The sequence below is a fragment of the Culex pipiens genome, chromosome 2 (assembly GCF_016801865.2).
Source record: "Culex pipiens pallens isolate TS chromosome 2, TS_CPP_V2, whole genome shotgun sequence".
NCBI lineage: Eukaryota > Metazoa > Arthropoda > Insecta > Diptera > Culicidae > Culex > Culex pipiens.
In genome coordinates this window covers 190224781-190250261 of record NC_068938.1, presented here as the reverse complement: position 1 = coordinate 190250261, position 25481 = coordinate 190224781, and the positions used below count along the sequence as shown (strand labels likewise).

Here is a 25481-nt window from a genome sequence, read left to right as displayed (position 1 = left end):
GAGAGCATAATTTGCCGGCAAGCCGGTCTCTCAACATATTGGCGGCAAAATTTCATGCTCTCTCCAAACCCACTCTCTGTATTTTTCTTCTTCACTGTTCATCCACATGTTCAGCACATGTATGCTAATTGGAGTTGGAGTTTCGCTTTGGCTGTATTGTGAATAACTTCACACAAGTTGCATGCAAGTTTTGCCCTCTGCTTGCTAGTTTAGTCAATGTGTTGGTATTAACTTTAGTTTGTTGTTTTATGCGAGAGAGTGAGAGCTGCTAAGGAGAGAATTGCTAATCGCAATGTGCTCCAAACGAAAGGCACATTTTGTAGTCAGTGTACGTATGCATTTCGACCGGCAAAGTTTGTCCTCCGTGGCAAAAGAGTTTCGTTTTTCGAGGTTTTTTTTTATTTTTAAAGAAAAGTGCCTTTTTAGTGAAGCTGTGAAATGTGATTTAAGTTCGGTTTGTTTTGTGAATAAAACATTGCCCCTAATGAGTCATGCTTTGGGTAAGTCCAATGAGAGTACTTTTATGCTTCAATCGATAAAATAAACTCTGCGTCTGACGGTGTTTAAGTTTAGTGTTTCGTCATCACATATCCAGAGCCACGCTAGGTTCCGTTGCACAATTTCCCCTTAACCAAACAGAAGAAGAAGAAAAAGTCCCACGGGAAAGCACCATGCCGTTTTACGCTAGTTGTAGAGGTGTGTGCCTTCGTTGGCAATTTGTTCTGTACCACACAAAACACGTGGACTCTTGGGCAAGGTAATTCTCCTCTCTGCTAAAAAAAACGCTGTCGTCGCCACTCTGGCCGAACTGGATACCGTGGCACCTAAAAGTGCGAGTGTTTTCAGTAGGGGAGAGAGTGGAACGGGGCTTGAACTCGTGACCTTTGGATTGTCAACTTCGGATTGTTAGCACAAATTTAAGAAAAAACTGTCTATCGGGTTGGTTGAAAAATTGTTCAAAATTCTTTAAATTAAGGTAAATTAAGGTAGTAGGAGTTATAACTTAACCCAAGCTCCCCCTGCAAATACGACCTCCACCGTGTCTGGTATCTGTCTGCGTTTGTGTGTGGGGCTGCCAACCTTCTGGATATGCAATCATAAATGAAAATAATATTATTTAGTTGGACTGTGCTTTGGCCGGTTCATATAGGAACGAGAAACCCCTTTTGGCAAAACACAAAAAAAACTTCAATTCGTCATGCAAAACTTCCCATAATAATGGGTTTGCTTTCTGCGTTTTTAACGGACCTTCTTGAAGAAGTCCGCCTGAAATGATATCAACCGAACATATCATCAAGAATAAGAAAAGGGGTAAAATTGTAAGAAGAAAGTCCGCCAGGTGCGATGTGATGGAGGTTGCTTCACCTTATGATGAAGTTTTGCGTGAGCGATCGAGCACCTCAGACGTTTTTATCGAAATCTGTATTATGAGGTTAACCCCTTTTTATTTCTAATCCCTCTGAAGTGACGCTAGAGGTGCATACCTGCACGATATCTAAACTTGGAGCTTAGAGCGGGAAATAACCTGTGGCTGCTGAAAAGCGGGTTCACGTGCCAGTAATTGACGTAATCGGTGATTCTGTTTTCTAGTTTTTTTTATTTGAATCAGTTAAATACAATCAGAAGAGGCATGCTATAAATAGCTTCAAATGTTTTTTTTATAGTCATATTAGCGAACATTAAGTAAATTCAAATTGAAGAAGTTTATTGGAAATAAGAATTTCCGGTTTATTTTATCAACAAGTAATTAGCAAATCCCGAATTAGTTTTCCCGGTATGAAATAAATATGTCATATTTTTGTCTGAAAATTCATATTTCATTGTGCAAAAAGTAGGACAGTTGTTAATTGTACCTTTTCTATAAAATATTCCAGATATACAAAACACAAAATTATTAACTTATCTAAAGTTCTACATTGAGTGGATGTCCTTTTCTTCAAGCTCATTTTTTTTTAGACAAAATGGAAAAAGAGAAGACTAAGAACATAAAAAAATCAAATTTCAAATTTTTTTTAAGCTGTCGGCAAACTGCTGATCAAGTTTATATTTAAGTTTAAAGAAATCTAGAATACTGGAAAATTAGACGATTTTCGTCTCAAAGATCAGAAATCATTCACTCATCACCGAACGAATCTTCACACAGTGAAACAAATACCTACTTCGTGAATTTCGTTGCCTACTCCGTCCGTCGACCCGAGTCACAAACGAATATGTTTAGAGAGGAGAGAATCTTACAAAATACCAGCGAGGCGCTCGCATTGCCTGCTCTACCTCAGTTTGCCGTCAATTTATATTTGGTATGGTGGAAATTGCTGTCAAATGTGTCATTGATGTTGTGTTATCAACAAAATTGAAAAAGATTTTTGATAATATTGATTTTAAACAGTTTATTAAACAATTAAACAAATCCGTGACGTTTATCGAACGCTAGAAGCGAGGCTAGAACGAGTAACACGAAAATCTCTCCCGTTTTCAGCTGGCCGCCCAGCGCAGTGGTAGCATGCACGACTAGCAAGCGAGAACTTGTATATCGCTTGAACGTTTTATTATTCAACACCATTTGAAATTCAAGTATTTGGCTATTGAAATTATTTCATTAATCAATTATTTCATGGTCAATCACCGAAATTGACTGGCTGAAAGAAGAATTGTTCTTCTTCTTTTGTGCTTTTCTCCCTCTCTCCCATATGTCTTCCAAAAAATTATGGGTGGGGGGGGGGGGGAGTGGGAGGACATCAGCCCGAAGCCCACCCCCTGGCTACGGGCCTGGTTTTCTATAACATCTTGATAATTACACAGCTAAGTTAAAATTGTTTTGTTATTTTTTGGTTATTTTTAACTCTGTGTAACCTGCAAAGAATTCCGATGATTAAGATGAGTTTTATCTTTTTTTATTCATATTTTTTGAGTTTAAAAGGCTTCAACCATTTATAGTTTCATCAGTAAAGAACTACTATAGAAATTCGAAAGACTTCTTTTTGATTATCTAAAACATAACAAGAATTGCTTTTCTTTAGGGTGTTTAAATATAGTAAAAATAAATTTTAAAAAATACACACACAAAAAGCAACTGCTCAAAACCTGTGCACTTAAACGGTAATACGATAAAAAAATCTGCAAAAATTTCAACATTTCGGTAAATTTTTTCTCAGAATGATTTTTTTTAAATATATATTTCATTCCAAGAGTCAATCTAAAAGGATTTTTTTTTAACTTTTCGATATATTGATTCAGATAGAAAACTTTTGATAAGGTATAAAAACACCGTCCAAAAACTGTTAGACATTGATTTGTATGACATGAAATATGATACATTTAAGCTCTGTTTCTGACAAAATAAAATACTGAATGCTGAATGAAAAAAGTTATATGATCCTCCTACCTAGAAAAAGTTTATTAATCAAATTCCCCCACTCTTATTACTCCATGTTGTGGCTTTACTAGTTTATCTACAAATCAACACACTAATACCTTTGTTTCGAAGGCGTCACAAAATAAGTTGCTTGCATATTGATTTTCCTGTGGGAATGCGATAAAGTTATGAAACAGCTGATGCAAAATCGTCATGAGAAGGATGTATACACAGCAAAAAAAATGCACATCACCTTCGTAAAAAAAGTCACTTAACCGACGGGACTCAAACCCAGCACCTACAGTAAGGACTGGTGCCTTAGCCTGCTCGGCCATCAGACCGATGTGAATTTGAAAAGGATAAACGTATATATGAGCTTGACATTTCGGTCAAGTAGGTTTCCCATACTGATGGGCTACATATTTTTTAGGGTGTAATATTACACAGAATTTCATAAAATAATGCATGATTTATTTTACACCCAGGTCTTTTACACGCAGATAAATTACTACTTTATTTGCTGTGTAATACTACGTCTAAGCAGCGGAACACTCCAAATCCACTTGAATTAGAGCAAAATCTTAGCTACGATCAAACGAATAACGAGACAGAGAGGCACATTGCTTATGTGGATTACGCGACATCTGGTTGAAGTTAAGTGTCTCTGTGAATGGCAACACTAAGTAGCATGGATTTGGCATGAAAAATTCTTTACATCTGAATGTTTCATATAAAATTTGTTTCTAAAACCACCACCCTTAATGAATACAATTTTTTGAAAAGAAAAATAAATATACAGCAAAAAAACTTCTGAGCAACTAAATTAACTGAATTTTTGAAAAAATGAGGGACTTAACGAAACGGTCGCATCACCATTTAAATGCAAAACGCATTTGCATAACGATCATTTAATAAATTCACTCCATGTCTGGTTCTACAAGTACACTGAGAGGGAACAACGGTTCTAATTTAATCCTCTCGCGAGCAACAATATCATGTCCGACCCACGATCGTCTCTAATCCAGGCTTTGAAATTCTCCAAGATGACGATCTGCCTCAGATTTAGCAAAGAGAGAAGCGAAAGCAAATACACGCTAAATTTGTTTTGCACAAATAGGCTACGAAAAAAAGAGCTCGATACCTCCCACGCGAAACTTCCTCTGTCCAGTAGGCTAAAAATCTGGACAAAGAATCTGCGTAGCGAATGATTTACGGGCGATGTTAGCGAAATGGATGGACTTTTGATTGAATTATCCGCTACTTTTGTGTGCGACAACTTGTGGCGCAAATTTGGTCTTTGGGCTGGACCGTCTCAGAATAGAGCAATTTGGTGAGCGTGCAAACTCTTTCAGTGGGGAAAGCTCGGAGGGATGCTGAAAACGAAGCTCAGAGATTGTGCATGACTTTATGGATGAGATATTCAGTTTCAAGACAATTGTATGTTTATATGACACAGCGTAACAAAATATTTTTTTTATTTTTTGGCAGCACGAAAAAAAATGCTCCTCTAGAGATCGGCTTCCCGAACACAATGCAACCTGGCGCATATTTTTATTGTTATCCTAACTCGAGATATTCAATGCAGAAGTTTTGCATATGAATCACCCCCCGTCGAAAAATATTTTTTATTTTGTTTTCTCTGTAACTTCTGATCAATTAGGTCTTTTTGGATGCTTCCGGTGTCATTCGACGGTAAATTGTTAGAAAAACTCAAGATTTGGTCCCATTGGCCGGTTCCCGTAACCGGTTCCGGAGGAAATCCGGAATATTGACCAAAACTGTGCAGAAACTTCAAAATTTTGAAGTTTTTTGCTCCTAATGCGAAGTGAACACACTATAGCATCAAACAATCCATACAAACTAAAAAAAAATGTTGGTCCCAGCATGTTTGAAGGTGTCTAATTGAAAACGTGGCCATTGAGAACCGGTTCCGGTCAATCCGGATCCGGAAACTCTGGAAAAAAATAAGCAATGTTTTCACAATTCCAATCTGTCAGACAGATATAAACAAATGTGTTGTTGAAGCATTCTTTGCTACTTCAAATTCATATTACCACCAAAACATGGCCAAGTGGCCAACGGGAACCTGCTCTGAATGTTCCGGATCAGGAAACCTGTGGAAATTTTTTATTTTATTGATTTGATTAAGCAGTTTTTATTAAGACATTTTAATGTATCTGAAAAAAACATCTAAATTGATTCAAAATCAAAATCTGAAATGTGGCCAAGTGGCCAACGGTAACCTATTCTGGATGTTCCGGATCATGGAACCAGTGGACACTGGACTTTTTTTTTAATTTTAAAAGCATTTTTTCATTAAGAAATTTTCAAGGATTCTGGAAAAAAAATGAATTAATTCGAAAGCAGAAATGTGGGCAAGTGGTCAACGGGAACCCCTTCTGAATGTTCCGAATCAGGGAACTAGTGGATACTTGATTATTTTTGTTTATTTTTTAAAGGATAATAAAATAAATAAATTTTCTAGATTTATAGAAAAATCAGAATTAATTCAAAATCAGAATCAGAAATGCCTAGTGATCAACAGGAACCCGTTTAAATGTTCTCAAAAGAAAACAAAACTTATTTGATAAGAAATATTGCCAAGTGGCCATCTGGAACCCGTTCTGAATGTTCTGGGTCAGGGAACCAGAAGACACTTGATTTTTTTGTTATTAATTTTAATAATACATATTTTAATTAATGAAATTTGTAAATTCCTGGAAAAATCTAAATTTATTTAAAATTAGAAATAAAAATGTTGCCAAGTGGCAAACTGTTCCGATTCTGGAACATTTAGAACGGGTTCCCGTAGGCCACCTGGCAATATTTCTAATTCTGATTTAAAAAAATGTGATTTTTTCAAAAATTAAAAAAAAATCAGTAATTTAAATATATATTTTTAAATTAATAAAAATTGTGACCAGTCAGAATAAGTTCTCTTTGGCCACTTGGCAACATATTTAATTTTGATTTCAAATAAATTTAGATTTTTCTAGAAATCTAGAAAATTTCTTAATTAACATATGCTTTTTAAAATAAACAACGCTAGATCTCTGATTTGGAACAGTTGGCCACTTAGTGAAATTTGTATTTCTTATTTTTAATAAATTCATTTAATTAAAATTCGCTTTATTAAAAAAAATAAAAGATCCGGATAATTCAGAATGGCTTTCCGTTGGCCACTTGGCAACATTTCTAATTCTGATTTAAAAAAAATGTGATTTTTTCAAGAACTAAAAAAAATCAGTAATTTAAATATATATTTTTAAATTAATAAAAATTGTGACCAGTCAGAACAGGTTCTCGTTGGCCACTTGACAACATCTTTAATTTTGATTTCAAATAAATTTAGATTTTTCTAGAAATCTAGACAATTTCTTAATTAACATATGCTTTTTAAAATAAACAACGCTAGATCTCTGATTTGGAACAGTTGGCCATTTGGCAGAATTTGTATTTCTTCAAAATCAAACCATCCACATTAACGACCCCCGGGTCTTTTGTGGTCTCTATTTCAAGTTTCTGCTCGAACCTAGGAGTCCGAAGGCTTGAATGGGGAGAACACCCAAACCTCTTTTTACTCCGGAACATTCAGTACGGGTTCCCGTTAGCCACTAGGCAACATTTTTAATTCTGATTTAAAAAAAATGTGATTTTTTCAAAAATTAAACAAAATCGGTAATTTAAATATATATGTTTTTAAATTTATAAAAATTGTGACCAGTCAGAATAAGTTCTCTTTGGCCACTTGGCAACATCTTTAATTTTGATTTCAAATAAATTTAGATTTTTCTAGAAATCTAGAAAATTTCTTAATTAAAATATGCTTTATAAAATAAACTAAAAAAAGTCCTGCGACCGCTGGTTCTCTGATTTGGATCAGTTGGCCACTTAGTAAAATTTGTATTTCTTATTTTAAATAAATTCAGATTTTTTCAGGAACATAAAAAAAAACATTGATTGAAATATGCTCTATTAAAATAAATAAAAGATCCGGAACATTCAGAATGGGTTTCCGTTTGCCACTTGGCAACATTTCTAATTCGGATTTCAAATAAATTTTGAATTTCTACAGGAATTTTAAAATTTCATTAATCAAAATATGTTTTTCGAAAACTTGATAAACATTTCAAATGTTCACTGGTTCCCTAATCCAGAACATTTAAAACGGGTTCCTGTTGGTCACCTGGCCACATTTCTTATTCTGATTTTGAATTAATTCTGATTTTTCTAGAAATCTAGAAAATTTCTTAATTAAAATATGCTTTTTTTAATAAATAAACATTTCAATTGACATTGTACAATTTCACAATTTTATTAATGTAAAAAAATATATATTTTAAAAACTGTTTTTTTATATTTTTGGAAAAAAAATCACAATTTATTTGAAATCAGAATTAAAGATGTTGCAAAGTGGTCAACGGGGACATTTTCTTAATGTTCTTGATCAGGGAACCAGTGGACACTTGAATTTTTTTGTTTATTTTTTAAAGCATAATAAAATAAATAAATTTCTAATTCTGATTTCAAATAAATTTTGTATTTTTACCGGAATTTTAAAATTTCATTGATCAAAATATGTTTTTGGAAAACTTGATAAACATTTCAAATGTTCACTGGTTTCCTAATCCGGAAAATTTAAAACGGGTTCCTATTGGTCACCATGCCACATTTCTGATTTTGAATTAATTCAGATTTTTCTAGAAATCTAGAAAATTTCTTGATTAAAATATGCTTTTTTTAAATGAATAAACATTTCAATTGACCACTGGTTCAATGATCCGGAACATTCAGAACGGGTTCCCGATGGCCACTTGGCAATATTTCTTACTACGAATTTTAAATAATTTCAGATTTTTCCAGGAATTAAAAATTTCATTAATTAAAATATGCATTATTAAAATTAATAACAAAAAAATCAAGTGTCCACTGGTTCCCTGATCAAGAACATTACGAAAATGTTCCCGTTGACCACTTTGCAACATCTTTAATTCTAATTTCAAAAAAATTGTGATTTTTTTTCCAAAAATATAGAAAAACAGTTTTTAAAATATATATTTTTTTTACATTAATAAAATTGTGAAATTGTACAATGTCAATTGAAATGTTTATTAATTAAAAAAAAGCATATTTTAATTAAGAAATTTTCTAGATTTCTAAAAAAATCAGAATTAATTCAAAATCAGAATAAGAAATGTGGCCAGGTGACCAACAGGAACCCGTTTTAAATGTTCCGGATTAGGGAACCAGTGAACATTTGAAATGTTTATCAAGTTTTCGAAAAACATATTTTGATTAATGAAATTTTAAAATTCCTGTAGAAATTCAAAATTTATTTGAAATCCGAATTAGAAATGTTGCCAAGTGGCAAACGGAAACCCATTCTGAATGTTCCGGATCTTTTATTTATTTTAATAAAGCGAATTTGAATTAATGATTTTTTTTAATTCCTGAAAAAAATCTGAATTTATTTAAAATAAGAAATACAAATTTTACTAAGTGACCAATGATCCAAATCAGAGAACCAGCGGTCGCAGGACTTTTTTTTGTTTATTTTATAAAGCATATTTTAATTAAGAAATTTTCTAGATTTCTAGAAAAATCTAAATTTATTTGAAATCAAAATTAAAGATGTTGCCAAGTGGCCAAAGAGAACTTATTCTGACTGGTCACAATTTTTATAAATTTAAAAACATATATATTTAAATTACCGATTTTTTTAATTTTTGAAAAAATCACATTTTTTAAAATCAGAATTAAAAATGTGCCAAGTGGCCAACGGGAACCCGTACTGAATGTTCCGGATCAGGGAACCAGTTGACACTTGATTTTTTGTTGTATATTTTATGAAGCATTTTTTAATTAATGAAATTTTTAAATTCCTGGAAAAATATGAAATTATTTAAAATTCGTAGTAAGAAATATTGCCAAGTGGCCATCGGGAACCCGTTCTGAATGTTCCGGATCTTTTCCATTTTAATAATGCATATTTTAATTAATAATTTTTTTAATGCCTGGAAAAATCTGAATTTATTTTAAATACGAAATACAAATTTTGCCAAGTGGCCAACTGTTCCAAATCAGAGATCCAGCGTTGTTTATTTTAAAAAGCATATGTTAATTAAGAAATTTTCTAGATTTCTAGAAAAATCTAAATTTATTTGAAATCAAAATTAAAGATGTTGCCAAGTGGCCAACGAGAACCTGTTCTGACTGGTCACAATTTTTATTAATTTAAAAACATATATTTAAATTACTGATTTTTTTTTAGTTTTTGAAAAAATCACATTTTTTTGAATCAGAATTAGAAATGTTGCCAAGTGGCCAACGGAAAGCCATTCTGAATTATCCGGATTTAGTTAAATGAATTAATTTAAAATAAGAAATACAAATTTTACTAAGTGGCCAACTGATCCAAATCAGAAAACCAGCGGTCACTAGACTTTTTTTTGTTTATTTTATAAAGCATATTTTAATTAAGAAATTTTCTAGATTTCTAGAAAAATCTAAATTTATTTGAAATCAAAATTAAAGATGTTGCCAAGTGGCCAACGAGAACCTGTTCTGACTGGTCACAATTTTTATTTATTAAAAAATATATATTTAAATTACTGTTTTTTTAATTTTTGAAAAAATCACATTTTTTTTAATCAGAATTAGAAATATTGCCAAGTGGCCTACGGGAACCCGTTCGGAATGTTCCGGATTAGGGAACCAGTGAACATTTTAAATGTTTATCAAGTTTTCGAAAAACATATTTTGATTAATGAAATTTTTAAATTCCTGTAGAAATTCAAAATTCATTTGAAATCCGATTTAGAAATGTTGCCAAGTGGCAAACGGAAACGCATTCTGAATGTTCCGGATCTTTTATTTATTTTAATAGAGCATATTTTAATTAATGATTTTTTTTGTTAAATTCCTGAAAAAATCTGAATTTATTTAAAATAAGAAATACAAATTTTACTAAAAGGCCAACTGTTCCAATTCAGAGAACCAGCGGTCACTAGACTTTTTTTTGTTTGTTGCCAAGTTGTTTTTTTATTTTGTTGCCAAGTGGCCAATGGGAACCCGTACTGAATTTTCCGGATCAGGGAACCAGTTGACACTTGATTTTTATGTTTATTTTATAAAGCATTTTTTAATGAATATTTTTTTTAAAATTCCCCGAAAAATCTGAATTTATTTAAAATTTGTAATAAGAAATATTGCCAAGTGGCCATCGGGAACCCGTTCTGAATGTTCCAGAATTGGAACAGTTGGCCACTTGGCAACATTTTTATTTCTAATTTTAAATAAATTCAGATTTTTCCAGGAATTTAAAATTTTATTAATTAAAATATGCATTATTAAAATTAATAACAAAAAAATCAAGTGTCTTCTGGTTCCCTGATCCAGAACATTCAGAACGGGTTCCCGATGGCCACTTGGCAATATTTCTTATCAAATAAGTTTTGTTTTCTTTTCAGAACATTTAAAACGGGTTCCTGTTGATCACTAGGCATTTCTGATTCTGATTTTGAATTAATTCAGATTTTTCTATAAATCTAGAAAATTTATTTATTTTATTATGCTTTAAAAAATAAACAAAAAAAAATCAAGTATCCACTGGTTCCCTGATTCGGAACATTCAGAAGGGGTTCCCGTTGACCACTTGCCCACATTTCTGCTTTCGAATTAAATCATTTTTTTCCAGAATCCTTGAAAATTTCTTAATGAAAAAATGCTTTTAAAATTTAAAAAAAGTCAAGTGTCCACTGGTTCCATGATCCGGAACATCCAGAATAGGTTACCGTTGGCCACTTGGCCACATTTTAGATTTTGATTTTGAATCAATTTAGATGTTTTTTTTTTCAGATACATTAAAAATGTCTTAATAAAAACTGCTTAATCAAATTAATAAAATAAAAAAATTCCACAGGTTTCCTGATCCGGAACATTCAGAGCAGGTTCCCGTTGGCCACTTGGCCATGTTTTGGTGGTAATATGAATTTGAAGTAGCAAAGAATGCTTCAACAACACATTTGTTTATATCTGTCTGACAGATTGGAATTGTGAAAACATTGCTTATTTTTTTCCAGAGTTTCCGGATCCGGATTGACCGGAACCGGTTCTCAATGGCCACGTTTTCAATTAGACACCTTCAAACATGCTGGGACCAACATTTTTATTAGTTTGTATGGATTGTTTGATGCTATAGTGTGTTCACTTCGCATTAGGAGCAAAAAACTTCAAAATTTTGAAGTTTCTGCACAGTTTTGGTCAATATTCCGGATTTCCTCCGGAACCGGTTACGGGAACCGGCCAATGGGACCAAATCTTGAGTTTTTCTAACAATTTACCGTCGAATGACACCGGAAGCATCCAAAAAGACCTAATTGATCAGAAGTTACAGAGAAAACAAAATAAAAAATATTTTTCGACGGGGGGTGATTCATATGCAAAACTTCTGCATTGAATATCTCGAGTTAGGATAACAATAAAAATATGCGCCAGGTTGCATTGTGTTCGGGAAGCCGATCTCTAGAGGAGCATTTTTTTTCGTGCTGCCAAAAAATAAAAAAAATATTTTGTTACGCTGTGATAATTAGCTTCCTTTAAAAACGCGGCGAGCTAAAATTGGTTCAGCTGTTTCGGAGAAAAATTTCAAAATGTGGTTTTGCGGAAATCACGCCGATTTTGTGAACACCCTATCTCGGCTAGTACCATCTAATCGTCAAGCAAAAAAAAATATGGGTTTAATTATTTTGACCGAGGAACTCCCAGGCCAAATTTAAGTCAATTTGACATGGAATCGCTGTAAATAATATTGCTTTAAAAATCAGCGATAGCCCAAGACAATCGCAGCTATTGTATTTTTTTTTATTTTGTTGATTTTGCAAATTTTGTCAGTTTTGTCATTTTTGTCAATTTTGTAATTTTTTTCAGTTTGGTCAATTTTGTCAATGTTGTCAATGTTGTCAATTTTGTCAATTTTGTCAATTTTGTCAATTTTGTCAATTTTGTCAATTTTGTCAATTTTGTCAATTTTGTCAATTTTGTCAATTTTGTCAATTTTGTCAATTTTGTCAATTTTGTCAATTTTGTCAATTTTGTCAATTTTGTCAATTTTGTCAATTTTGTCAATTTTGTCAATTTTGTCAATTTTGTCAATTTTGTCAATTTTGTCAATTTTGTCAATTTTGTCAATTTTGTCAATTTTGTCAATTTTGTCAATTTTGTCAATTTTGTCAATTTTGTCAATTTTGTCAATTTTGTCAATTTTGTCAATTTTGTCAATTTTGTCAATTTTGTCAATTTTGTCAATTTTGTCAATTTTGTCAATTTTGTCAATTTTGTCAATTTTGTCAATTTTGTCAATTTTGTCAATTTTGTCAATTTTGTCAATTTTGTCAATTTTGTCAATTTTGTCAATTTTGTCAATTTTGTCAATTTTGTCAATTTTGTCAATTTTGTCAATTTTGTCAATTTTGTCAATTTTGTCAATTTTGTCAATTTTGTCAATTTTGTCAATTTTGTCAATTTTGTCAATTTTGTCAATTTTGTCAATTTTGTCAATTTTGTCAATTTTGTCAATTTTGTCAATTTTGTCAATTTTGTCAATTTTGTCAATTTTGTCAATTTTGTCAATTTTGTCAATTTTGTCAATTTTGTCAATTTTGTCAATTTTGTCAATTTTGTCAATTTTGTCAATTTTGTCAATTTTGTCAATTTTGTCAATTTTGTCAATTTTGTCAATTTTGTCAATTTTGTCAATTTTGTCAATTTTGTCAATTTTGTCAATTTTGTCAATTTTGTCAATTTTGTCAATTTTGTCAATTTTGTCAATTTTGTCAATTTTGTCAATTTTGTCAATTTTGTCAATTTTGTCAATTTTGTCAATTTTGTCAATTTTGTCAATTTTGTCAATTTTGTCAATTTTGTCAATTTTGTCAATTTTGTCAATTTTGTCAATTTTGTCAATTTTGTCAATTTTGTCAATTTTGTCAATTTTGTCAATTTTGTCAATTTTGTCAATTTTGTCAATTTTGTCAATTTTGTCAATTTTGTCAATTTTGTCAATTTTGTCAATTTTGTCAATTTTGTCAATTTTGTCAATTTTGTCAATTTTGTCAATTTTGTCAATTTTGTCAATTTTGTCAATTTTGTCAATTTTGTCAATTTTGTCAATTTTGTCAATTTTGTCAATTTTGTCAATTTTGTCAATTTTGTCAATTTTGTCAATTTTGTCAATTTTGTCAATTTTGTCAATTTTGTCAATTTTGTCAATTTTGTCAATTTTGTCAATTTTGTCAATTTTGTCAATTTTGTCAATTTTGTCAATTTTGTCAATTTTGTCAATTTTGTCAATTTTGTCAATTTTGTCAATTTTGTGAATTTTGTCAATTTTGTCAATTTTGTCAATTTTGTCAATTTTGTCAATTTTGTCAATTTTGTCAATTTTGTCAATTTTGTCAATTTTGTCAATTTTGTCAATTTTGTCAATTTTGTCAATTTTGTCAATTTTGTTGATTTTGTTGATTTTGTTGATTTTGTTGATTTTGTTGATTTTGTTGATTTTGTTGATTTTGTTGATTTTGTTGATTTTGTTGATTTTGTTGATTTTGTTGATTTTGTTGATTTTGTTGATTTTGTTGATTTTGTTGATTTTGTTGATTTTGTTGATTTTGTTGATTTTGTTGATTTTGTTGATTTTGTTGATTTTGTTGATTTTGTTGATTTTGTTGATTTTGTTGATTTTGTTGATTTTGTTGATTTTGTTGATTTTGTTGATTTTGTTGATTTTGTTGATTTTGTTGATTTTGTTGATTTTGTTGATTTTGTTGATTTTGTTGATTTTGTTGATTTTGTTGATTTTGTTGATTTTGTTGATTTTGTTGATTTTGTTGATTTTGTTGATTTTGTTGATTTTGTTGATTTTGTTGATTTTGTTGATTTTGTTGATTTTGTTGATTTTGTTGATTTTGTTGATTTTGTTGATTTTGTTGATTTTGTTGATTTTGTTGATTTTGTTGATTTTGTTGATTTTGTTGATTTTGTTGATTTTGTTGATTTTGTTGATTTTGTTGATTTTGTTGATTTTGTTGATTTTGTTGATTTTGTTGATTTTGTTGATTTTGTTGATTTTGTTGATTTTGTTGATTTTGATTGATATTTTTTTAACTTATTTGCAAAAAATATCAATCAATCAAATTTTAGTAGAATTTTTTTTTGCAAATACTGAATATTTGGTTTATTGAAACTATTAAAAACTTTACAGTTCTGCCAAGTATTTCAATACCTTTCACAGTACTTCGACCAACAAGTAAAAAACGCCCAAACAACTTTGCCCCGGTACGATTGGCTCCATCCTCGCACACACGATCGGCTTCACGAAGCTTCAGTGATGCTTTGTAGCTCGTTCGTAGAGCACGCGAACGAAATCGCGCCGGTTTTTGCTTTTGGAAATTTATTTCTCTTCGATCGACTGCTCATCCCACAGTTTGTATCGCAAAAATGGTATTGTTGCTTGTTATTATTCGCATAATTTTCTTGTTTTTCGCTTTTTACATTTCCTTTCCTCAAACTTTTCGATTGCATCTCTTCCAGTTCTTCTTCCCTCTCCAGTAAATTACTACATCCGTTTTCATGTATGCTTTCATGAGTGCTTTTTCTTGTTTCAGAATCGCCGGATCGTTGACCGCATCGTTTGGAAGCACCTGTAGACCTGCCTGTCTTGTATCATACACGAGGGGAAGGATCATCACGTACAGGCCAAGTTCGGAATGTCGAGCCAGTACACGTGGTTGACAGCCAAAATTTCCAGTGGTACCGATTGTGGTGGCCCTCCGTTTAGAGGTCAACTCCGCGGAAGCAGCTGATAACAAGAACACCGACCGAGCTCAAACCCGGTGATGACCTTCCGCAGGGGGTGATGAAAGGCATCTAATTCTATAATTTAGTAGTGATTGTGATATAATAGAGCCAAGGATAGAAGTTAACAGTAGTGATTGTGTTCAAGAGAGAGAGGAAGAAGAGGAGCACTTGAAAGTGACAAGTTTTGTAGAGCTGGGAAGATCCGCAAGTGCGCGAAACAGTGCTCAACCATGGCGAAAGTGGCCGCCGGAGATGGGCTGGTCCCGGTGCAGGGCTTCGGTGAAGCTTCCCGAGCGACCAATCGCCGGCCAAGTTCCGGCAGTGGTCAGCTGCAAGCTGACAACACCGACAGTGATAGTGACGGTGGCGGAATCAAGCTTAAAAAGGAGCTCGGTCTCATGGACGGAGTGGCGATCATCGTGGGAGTGATCGTCGGGGCCGGGATCTTCGTGTCCCCGAAGGGAGTGCTGCTGTACTCCGGTTCGATCGGCCAGGCCATCATCGTGTGGATCCTGTCCGGGGTGCTCAGCATGGTGGGGGCACTGTGCTACGCCGAACTAGGTGAGGATCGTACGACAGAGACTCGTTATCACTTTTGAGACTAATTGAGTTTATGCCAATTTCGCGCGGGTTATCAACGGCCACACGTTTACCGTCGCTTGCGTGCACGAAATTGCTCAAGATGAAGATGAGTACATGTACGCTGGAGCTGTTGGGGCAAGGAAAAAAAACGAAATCTATAGAAACGTGAAGCGGTGCGAAAACATGTTTGACAGTGCTGAGAGCTGTTATCTGCTGACCACAGGCAAGACAGCCGGAATTGAGTTGTTATTTATGTTTGCGATTGTGGCAGTTCCGACAAGTGACCTGAAATTAAAAAATGTTTTTGGTTTTTTTTTTTATATTTGCATTGGCAATGATTATTTTGAGCCCATTACTCATTGTCTTGAAACATTCATCATATTGTTGAGGCATTTTGAACTAGTAATGTTACAGTTTTTTGTGACTATTATTTGTGTTATTTTTAGACGTCATGTCTGATTGATTAACACATAAACTCCCAAGCTCGAGCAAAATGGGTAATTTTCATACAAATTTAGGTTTAGGTGTTTAGGTGTTAAACAACTTGATTTCTACAGGAATAGTCAGAAACAATAAATATCCAGCATCGGAAATTGGTAGTGATTTTAAAATATAAAATAAAATACTTTATAAAATGGCAGTTTTTTTAAAACTATTATTGAGGAATTTTTTATGATTTTTTTATGAAAACAACAAAAACCAATTTTCTTACTAAATAAAGTTGCTGTCAAAATAATGATAACATGGGCGTTTTGTAAATTTCCTTAATTTTTTCCAAGGATATCAACTAAAACTTATGAGGCTAACTTGAAACGAATAATTCACATTTAAAAGTTGTTCAGATGAAACGTTTTCAAAATAATAGCATAAGGCCGTTGCAAATATTTTTCAAAGTTTATGTCCTTGAAAACAAAAACAAGACCACGCAATAATCAACATTGTTTACGATAGTCGGGCATGTACGTGTGTCAAACGCGTTCTGACCTGAAATTGCTTTGGCCAGTTGTCGCCAATACAGCAATTTTCAGGGTGTGTCAATAAAGCACGACAGGATTTGAACTTCTTTCATATTAATAGTGACTACAATGTTAACTCAATTTGGCCCAAAAGGCACGTGCAACAAGATAGCATGATATCCGACCATTTTAAATGTTGCTCCAGATTTTCAGTAAACTTGAACTAATTAGAATTAAAATATGACCGCAGACCATACTTCTAAGACACCAACTCAAGATTATTAAGAACAGAAAACGATTTTTTCTTGTTTGTTTTTAATTGAATTTTATAAGAGTTGATAATAAGACATGGTTCCAGTAAGTTTTATTTTTTTTTGTACTGAAACTGAACAGAAAACTAACAAAACCGAAAAATAAAATGGCACTTGATTGAAATCCAACTTTTATTACATTTCATGAAAACATGATATATTTTTTAAATAAGCTTTAAAGTGACAGAACCGCGAACATAATATTGATAATTAACCACTAGGGTGACAATAAAAAAATCGACATCAGTGATATCCCCTGATTCGATTCCTTAGGCACAAATAAGTAACTGTGAAAATGTACATTTCATGAAAACATGATTTTTTTAATAAGCTTTAAAGGGACAGGGCCTCGAACATAATATTGATGATTAACCACTAGAGTAAAAATAAAAAAATAAATGTACATCAGAGATACCCCCTGATTCGATTCCTTAGGCACAAATAAGTAACTGTGAAAATGTTGAGTAAAATTGGTTAAGAATTAAGGATCGCTTTTTGTAGTTAAAGTTGGTGAAAAAATATCTTTTCATGCTAAAACGTCTTCTCTAAATCATTGATAGCTCGTCAGGGTTAACTCGGATCGTTTTGCGTTAGGCAAAAAAATAAAATAAAATACTAAAAATATAAATTATTATTTGGGTAATTCTCCGCCAATTCACACAGCAGTTGCCCCGACCCCTCTTCGATTTGCGTGAAACTTTGTCTTAAGGGGTAACTTTTGTCCCTAATCACGAATCCGTGGTCCATTTTTTGATATCTCGTGACGGAGGGGCGGTACGACCCCTTCCATTTTTGAACATGCGAAAAAAGAGGTGTTTTTCAATAATTTGCAGCCTGAAACGGTGATGAGATAGAAATTTGGTGTCAAAGGGACTTTTATGTAAAATTAAACGCCCGATTTGATGGCGTACTCAGAATTCCGAAAAAACGTATTTTTCATCAAAAACACTAAAAAAGTTTTAAAAATTCTCCCATTTTTCGTTACTCGACTGTAAAATTTTTTGGAACATGTCATTTTATGGGAAATTTAATGTACTTTTCGAATCTACATTGACCCAGAAGGGTCATTTTTTCATTTAGATTAAAATTTTTCATTTTAAAATTTCGTGTTTTTTCTAACTTTGCAGGGTTATTTTTTAGAGTGTAACAATGTTCTACAAAGTTGTAGAGCAGACAATTACAAAAAAATTTGATACACAGACATAAGGGGTTTGCTTATCAACATCACGAGTTATCGCGATTTTACGAAAAAAAGTTTTGAAAAAGTTGGTCGTCATCGATCATGGCCGTTCATGGTCACCCGCGACAAACATAGACGATGAAACAAAGACAAACGCAAAAAGTAACTTTTTCAAAACTTTTTTTCGTAAAATCGCGATAACTCGTGATGTTTATAAGCAAACCCCTTATGTATATATATCAATTTTTTTGTAATTGTCTGCTCTACAACTTTGTAGAACATTGTTACACTCTAAAAACTAACCCTGCAAAGTTAGAAAAAACACGAAATTTTAAAATGAAAAATTTTGTTCTAAATGAAAAAATGACCCTTCTGGGTCAATGTAGATTCAAAAAGTACATTAAATTTCCCATGAAATGACATGTTCCAATTTTTTTTACAGTCGAGTAACGGAAAATGGAAGCATTTTTAAAACTTTTTTAGTGTTTTTTTTTTCGATGAAAAATACGTTTTTTCGGAATTCTGAGTACGCCATCAAATCGGGCGTATAATTTTACATAAAAGTCCCTTTGACACCAAATTTCTATCTCATCACCGTTTCAGGCTGCAAATTATTGAAAAACACCTCTTTTTTCGCATGTTCAAAAATGGAAGGGGTCGTACCGCCCCTCCGTCACGAGATATCAAAAAAACGGACCACGGATTCGTGATCAGGGACAAAAGTTACCCCTTAGGACAAAGTTTCACGCAAATTGAAGAGGGGTCGGGGCAAATTTTCCCGATTTCGTGTGAGTTGGTAGAGAGTTACCCATTTGAATGTAAAAAGTGTTTTTAAATGCATTTTACACCAATCCAGTTATTTTTCAAAATATGTATGTAACGACGAAAACTTTTTTTCGCGAAAAAACGACATAAACTATGAAAAATATTTGCCACGGACTAATTGAACAGAAAAACTTATTTGCCAAAAAATATACATAAATCCTTGAATGCCAATTTAATAAAACGTTCTATTTTAAAAATTATTTATAACGCTCACCGGATGCAAAAATTCAATATAATTTGACACAGCCTATAATTCATAAACGTTCAGCATAATGACAAGCTGGAATGCATATAATTCACATGCAAATTTGTCTGGCACCCAAATCCCCAATTTGAATGCAGCACCAAAACCGGTTCAACTCCAACTTCAAAAACTCCAGCTGGGCCGCGCACCATAGTTTCCCACAAAACGTACAGACTGCAAGCAAAAAAGGCGTCCAAAACCGTCTTAATTTATTCCATCCTTCTCGCTTCTTTTCTCAGGAACCATGATCCCCAAGTCCGGCGGCGACTACGCGTACATTGGGGAAGCGTTCGGCCCGTTGCCGGCCTTCCTGTACCTGTGGGTTGCGTTGCTGATTTTGGTCCCGGCCGGCAACGCCATCACGGCCATCACCTTTGCCCAGTACCTGCTGCAGCCGCTGTGGCCAACCTGTGAAGCGCCTTATGAGTCGGTGCGGTTGCTGGCCGCACTGATCACTTGTGAGTTGTTTGTAGGGAGAAGTGTTGCCAAATCTCAGTTACTGATTCAATATTTTTTTTACCAGGTCTTTTAACAGCAATCAACTGTTACAATGTGAAATGGGTAACCCGAGTGACGGAAACGTTCACCGGAATGAAGGTCGGTGCCCTGTTGGTGATCGTGGCCGCTGGTGCGTGGTACCTGCTGGCCGGCAACACTGAACTGCTGCAAAATCCGTTCGAGAACTCCAAGGTTCAGCCTGGGTTTATCGCGCTAGCGTTCTACAATGGACTGTTTTCGTACTCTGGGTGGAACTATTTGAACTTTGTAACGGAAGAACTGCGTGATCCCTACCGGTACATTCAAAAATTCTCAAGTTAACGGTAGTTTATGGTAGAATGATGTTCATTATGTTTTAACAGAAACCTTCCACGAGCCATCTGCATCAGTATGCCAACGGTGACCATCATTTACGTTATCACCAACATTGCGTACTTTGCCGTGCTGCCACCGGATGTGATGCTTTCGTCGCAAGCAGTCGCTGTAAGTATAGCATATGATTACGAATTAATAACTAATGAGTGAGTTGAATCCAAAATGACTTGATGCATTTGACAGTGCATTAAAATTGACATAAAATTCTTTTTTGCTTGGCGCACAGCAGTTGCCTCGACCCCTTTTATTTGTGGGTGGATTTGTGTGAAACTTTGTCCTAAGCTGTAATTTTGGTCCCTGATCTCGAGGTCCATTATTCGATATCTCGTGATGGAGGGTCGGTACGACCCCATAAAAATTTAGTGTCAATGGGACTTTTATGTAAAATTGAACGTCCAATTTGATGGCGTACTAAATATTTCGGAGAACCGTATTCTCATTGAAAAATAAACTAAAATAGTTTTAAAATCTCTGCCATTTCTGGACATCAATCTGCACAGAAAAAATCAATTCCCGTAATCGTGAATTAAGTTCACGAATGTGAGATCCACGAAGGAATTTATTCATGAGTATGGTGCATTTGCACCATAAACGTGAATATATTCCTTCGTGGTTCTCATAATCGTGAACTGACTTCACGGTTTCGAGAATTGATTTTTTTCTGTGTGTAAATTGTATTGAACATTTCATTAGAAAGGAAATTTAATACTATTTGAATCTGAAATAATCCAGAATGGTTATTTTTTTCATTTAGAACAAAATCTTTCAGTTCAAAATTTCGTGTTTTCTGTAGCTTTCTATAGATATTTTTTGAAGTGTTATTATATTTAACCAAATTGTAGAGCAGTCTGCTGTATAAACAAAAAAGGGGTTTAATTGTAACCATCACGAGTTTTTGAGATTTTACAAAAAACGTTGCTTTATCAACCCTTAGGTGGTTGGTGCCTTCCTCACATTTAAAGGGGAATGCTATCCAAAATAGACACAATAGGGCCGGACCTTTCAGTGTTTTATCAATTTGACTCATTTTTCATACCATCAGATTGGGTAGTCAGATCATCATATTTCAGGGCACTTATGTGCTTGCAACTTGTGATAGGATGATAAAATCGCTTATTCAATTCATGCTCGTTGGAAAGGTCTTTTAACTACCTATCCAAACGTTTTCATCAAAATATCTGAGAACTGGTCTCCAAAAAGTGTATAAATAACACTTAAGTGCTGATAACTTTTGATAGGATTGTCAGATATTCAATGTTTTAGTCGCGTTGGAAAGGTGTTTCAAAAACCTTTCTAAAAATGTATAACATGGCGGGTTTTCTTACAAAAATCACTCTTTTTTACAATCTTCCGAACATTAGTCATAATCGTTTTTTAGCATAACTTTTGAAGTACTTAACTAAACTGCACAATTTTTAACAGCGACTTATGGGACCCCAAGACGGATCGAATGAGGCCAAAATAGACAAAATCGGTTAAGCCAGTGTCGAGATAATCGAGTGACAATTTTTGATCAACATCCCACCACACACACAGACATTTGCTTAGAATTTGATTTTGAGTCATTAAGATGGGTCTAGGAGGTCAAATTGAGAATTTCATTTTTTGAAAAAAGAAAACTAACAATTTTTTGAAAAAAAAACTTTTTTTCACAAAACTACGTATTATTGAAAAAATACTCAATTTTTTAAACATTATGGGTATCAAATGATTGGAATTTTTTATACATTTCGAATGTAATAACAACATTTTTCGAATATACTAAAAAAAATCATAAAACTACGTATTTTCGAAATAATATTCATAGTTTCAGTTTTTTTTTTCAATATGGATATCAAATGATCGGGATTTTTCATACATTTCGAATATAGTATTATTTTTTTGAATATACTCAAAATTTTCACTAAACTACGGAACTACCAACGAAATTTTTGAGTATTTTCAAAAAAGGTTATTATTGCATTCGAAATGTATGACAAATTCTGATCAAACTGAAATTGAATATTTTTTCAAAAGAAACGTAGTTAGGTGAAAATTTTCAGAATTTTCAAAAAAAAAATGTATGACACTCGAAATGTTTGACAAAACACAATAATTTGATACTCATATTGCAACAATAAATATTTTGAGGTTTTTTTAGAGTAAAAACATGCATTTTCAAAATACAGAAAAATACAAGCAAGTTGTAGTCAATTTGTCATTATACGGAATTAGTTTATTAAACACTATCATTAGTTTTCAAAAAAATGCCAAAGAAAACTCTTTGCCGAACAGTTAATGGAAATTCCACTTATATATAAATTGTTTTAATCGAGCTAAATGTGATAATAACTGCAGGAAATTGCCTTTGTTTTTAGTTGATTGCTTTTCTATTTTAACATTTCAAAGTATTTTGAAAAACATGTTTTTGTCACCGAAAATAGAAAAAAATTCCTATGTATCAAATTTTAAGCTTTTTTTAAGGCAAAAAGTATCCATTGAAGTTTTATACATTTCAACAGTCGAACAGTACTGTGAATGAAGTAACAAATCCCTGAGTGCTACGGGCAATTTTTTGGGGAAATATACCCATTTTCGTCACACTAAGCTATTCGACCTATTCTTGTCACGTTGCAGTTTGCCGCTATTCATACAACATTTCTAGATTTATCAACAATAGATAATTGCTTGCTCACTTTTATTTGAGCTATTTATTTAAGTGAGCTATTTATTCAAGTGTTTAGATTAGGGTAGAGTAGTCATCAATGAGACACGGGGAACAATGATAAAATGGCTCTCACAAGTCGTAGTTTCAACCAATCAGGCTCATATTTGGGGGAAAGGTGTATCTACTGGATACACGTCTGCTATAATAGTGGCTTTGGTTATGGACGCTCCCTTGAAAAGTTATTCATAAATGTTTGATTCTGGGGTGTAAAAGTAAATTATGGACAAAAAATACTTTTTCGCTCGTAGGCTGCCATTTACACCAAAACTAATATTTCTTCAAATTTCTTTCGACGTTCCATAGGAATTGAGTTGGGCTACAATGTCCTTTCATTAGGTTTGGCCAAAATTTAGAATATACCCAGTATCCAGGACTGTCTCATTGTTCCCCACTCATTTCAGCTCATGGATAACAATGAGACACTTTGATTTTTCTTCATTAAACTTTTCAAAATCTATGGAAATCTTTCAAAACATGAATTAAAAGTGATTTTTGGCATATTTATAGAGTTTTAACTTCATTTAACCAAAAATACAAAGTTATTTGGTATAAATATACGAATTTTACAAAATTTAAATACTTTTTAGTATAACTTTTGTTAATGAATGTTTCAAGTTGGCAAAATTGCTCTAAAATGTTCAAGACAAGTTACCTGTAATGGAACAATACAAAAACATGATGTTTTACTAGAAAAATCTTGATTTTCGTAGTGTGTCTCATTGTTCCCCAGCTGTCTCATTGTTCCTGCCAAGTTCGTCTACAATGAGACAGTTGAATAACTCTGGCTGTAGATGTCGGATCGATCTCATATTTTGGTCAATGTTAGAACACATTAAAAGAAAGATAATGCAACAAAAAGCTCATTAAAGCATGCTAATGAAAAAATGAGAAAAATCTTTAAAAGTTGGAAACCAAAAGTGTCTCATTGATGACTACCCTACCCTACTTAAAGGTTTTAAATTTGGAAATGAATGTACACATTTTGTTGGTCTGAGTCAAAATCAAAATATTGTGCTCTAACGTGGTTAAAACTGCTGTCCCAATTCGCCCTAGTTGACGGTACCAAAATACAAAGTATGGAAAAATCTTAAAAGTGTCAAATTTAGTTTAAAACACTAAACAAACAAATATATTGTAATTATTCCATTCACTAATAATTATTAATACATAATCATTATCATTTCAAAACTGAGCAAAAAAAACGATTTTGTTTTATTATAGTGATAAAAATAAGTCCATACTACTCATTCTTTCAAATTTCACTAACTAAATAAAACTCTTTCTCTTTCCTTTTAGGTAACGTTCGCGGATAAAATGCTCGGTTTCATGGCCTGGGTTATGCCACTGTTTGTAGCCTGCTCGACGTTTGGTTCGCTGAACGGTGCCATCTTCGCCTCGTCGCGGCTGTTCTTCGTGGGAGCCCGCAACGGCCACCTGCCAGCCGCCCTCTCGCTCATCAACGTGGGCTGCCTGACGCCGATTCCGTCGCTGATCTTTTTGGTATGTCTTTTGAGAATTTCTCGATTTGAAGTTTAGGCTAATGATTTTAAATTTCAGTGCCTTCTAACGTTGCTTCTGCTGTTCATACGCGATGTCTTCTCGATCATCAACTACGTGAGCTACGTTGAAATTTTGTTCATCTTCATCTCGGTTGCTGGACTGCTGAGGCTACGCAAGACAAATCCCGATGCCAAGCGACCAATTAAGGTAACAATATCATCTTAGTTCAAAATGAGATCTTCGAACTTAAATTTCCAACCAAATCCCAGGTTTCGTTGGTGGCTCCCATAGTCTTCCTCCTGACGGCGGGCTTCCTGGTGATCTTTTCCGTGTTTGAATCGCCCACCGAAGTGGCCATCGGAACGGCCATAATCGTGCTCGGCATCCCGGTGTACTACATCACGATCCACAAACCGTGGAAGTGGCTTGCCGCCCGGTCCCAGGCCATCAACATGTTCTGCGCCAAGCTGTTTGTGTGCATGCCCAACAGCGAAAAGATGGATTAATCACAATTCAATAGCGACGATCTTGTGTACATATTAGTAAGAGATGAAACTCAAGCAAAACATTCACAGTGTAGACAAATACCTCAAAGGTATTCCACAGGTACATATCGTGCGTGTAAATACCAGCAAAAACAGCAGTTGCAGCCTTCGGACGAATTTAATTGTAGCAATAATAATATCGATTCAAACTAGCACTTAAGCATACTTTAGTTAGGCTTAGAATCTCCCTCGTGTGTCTACTTTGCTCTCGAGTGAAAGCGATGCTCAAGCAGTTCAAACAATTCCACGCGCACACACAAATGACAAACGTACAATACTTGCATTTTCAGTAACAATAATTAGGATAACACTAACAATTCCAACAATCAAGCAAAACACTATCAATCGATACGACAGAACACACAAGACTGTAACAAAGTGAAGCTTTTTATGGCAGATTAGGCATAAATTATACATTAGGCTGTATTGTATTACTAATTAGGAATCTTTGATACAGATTTTTTTTTGGCTTTATTGCATTGAAGTATGTTGTAATTGGAAAATATATATAAATAAACTGCTTTATTGCTCTACCCGTATCACAACCTGT

The 25481-nt window shown here is 33.4% G+C and overlaps 1 protein-coding gene across 2 annotated transcripts; it reads left to right on the top strand.

The window, feature by feature from the left end:
• Positions 1–334: 334 nt before the first annotated feature.
• LOC120422953 (Y+L amino acid transporter 2) lies at positions 335–25476 on the top strand. 2 transcript variants are annotated; one of them, XM_039586537.2, is made up of 8 exons: positions 335–500; positions 15016–15769; positions 19546–19764; positions 19830–20100; positions 20167–20287; positions 24183–24386; positions 24444–24593; positions 24656–25476. In XM_039586537.2, the coding sequence occupies exons 2-8, from the start codon at positions 15439–15441 to the stop codon at positions 24890–24892; spliced, it is 1533 nt and encodes a 510-aa protein (XP_039442471.1). In that variant the 5' UTR covers positions 335–500; positions 15016–15438; the 3' UTR covers positions 24893–25476. The 2 variants fall into 2 exon arrangements, with proteins under 2 accessions (XP_039442471.1, XP_039442472.1); XM_039586538.2 differs by lacking the exon at positions 335–500 and adding an exon at positions 14749–14851.
• The last annotated feature ends 5 nt before the right edge of the window (positions 25477–25481 follow it).

Bases quoted from the DNA above. Each gene is read 5' to 3' on its own strand.
- LOC120422953 (XM_039586537.2), top strand. From the start codon at position 15,439: ATGGCGAAAGTGGCCGCCGGAGATGGGCTGGTCCCGGTGCAGGGCTTC. The intron at 20,101-20,166 runs GTACATTCAAAA...ATGTTTTAACAG, and splicing joins GAACTGCGTGATCCCTACCG to AAACCTTCCACGAGCCATCT. The intron at 20,288-24,182 runs GTAAGTATAGCA...CTTTCCTTTTAG, and splicing joins TTTCGTCGCAAGCAGTCGCT to GTAACGTTCGCGGATAAAAT.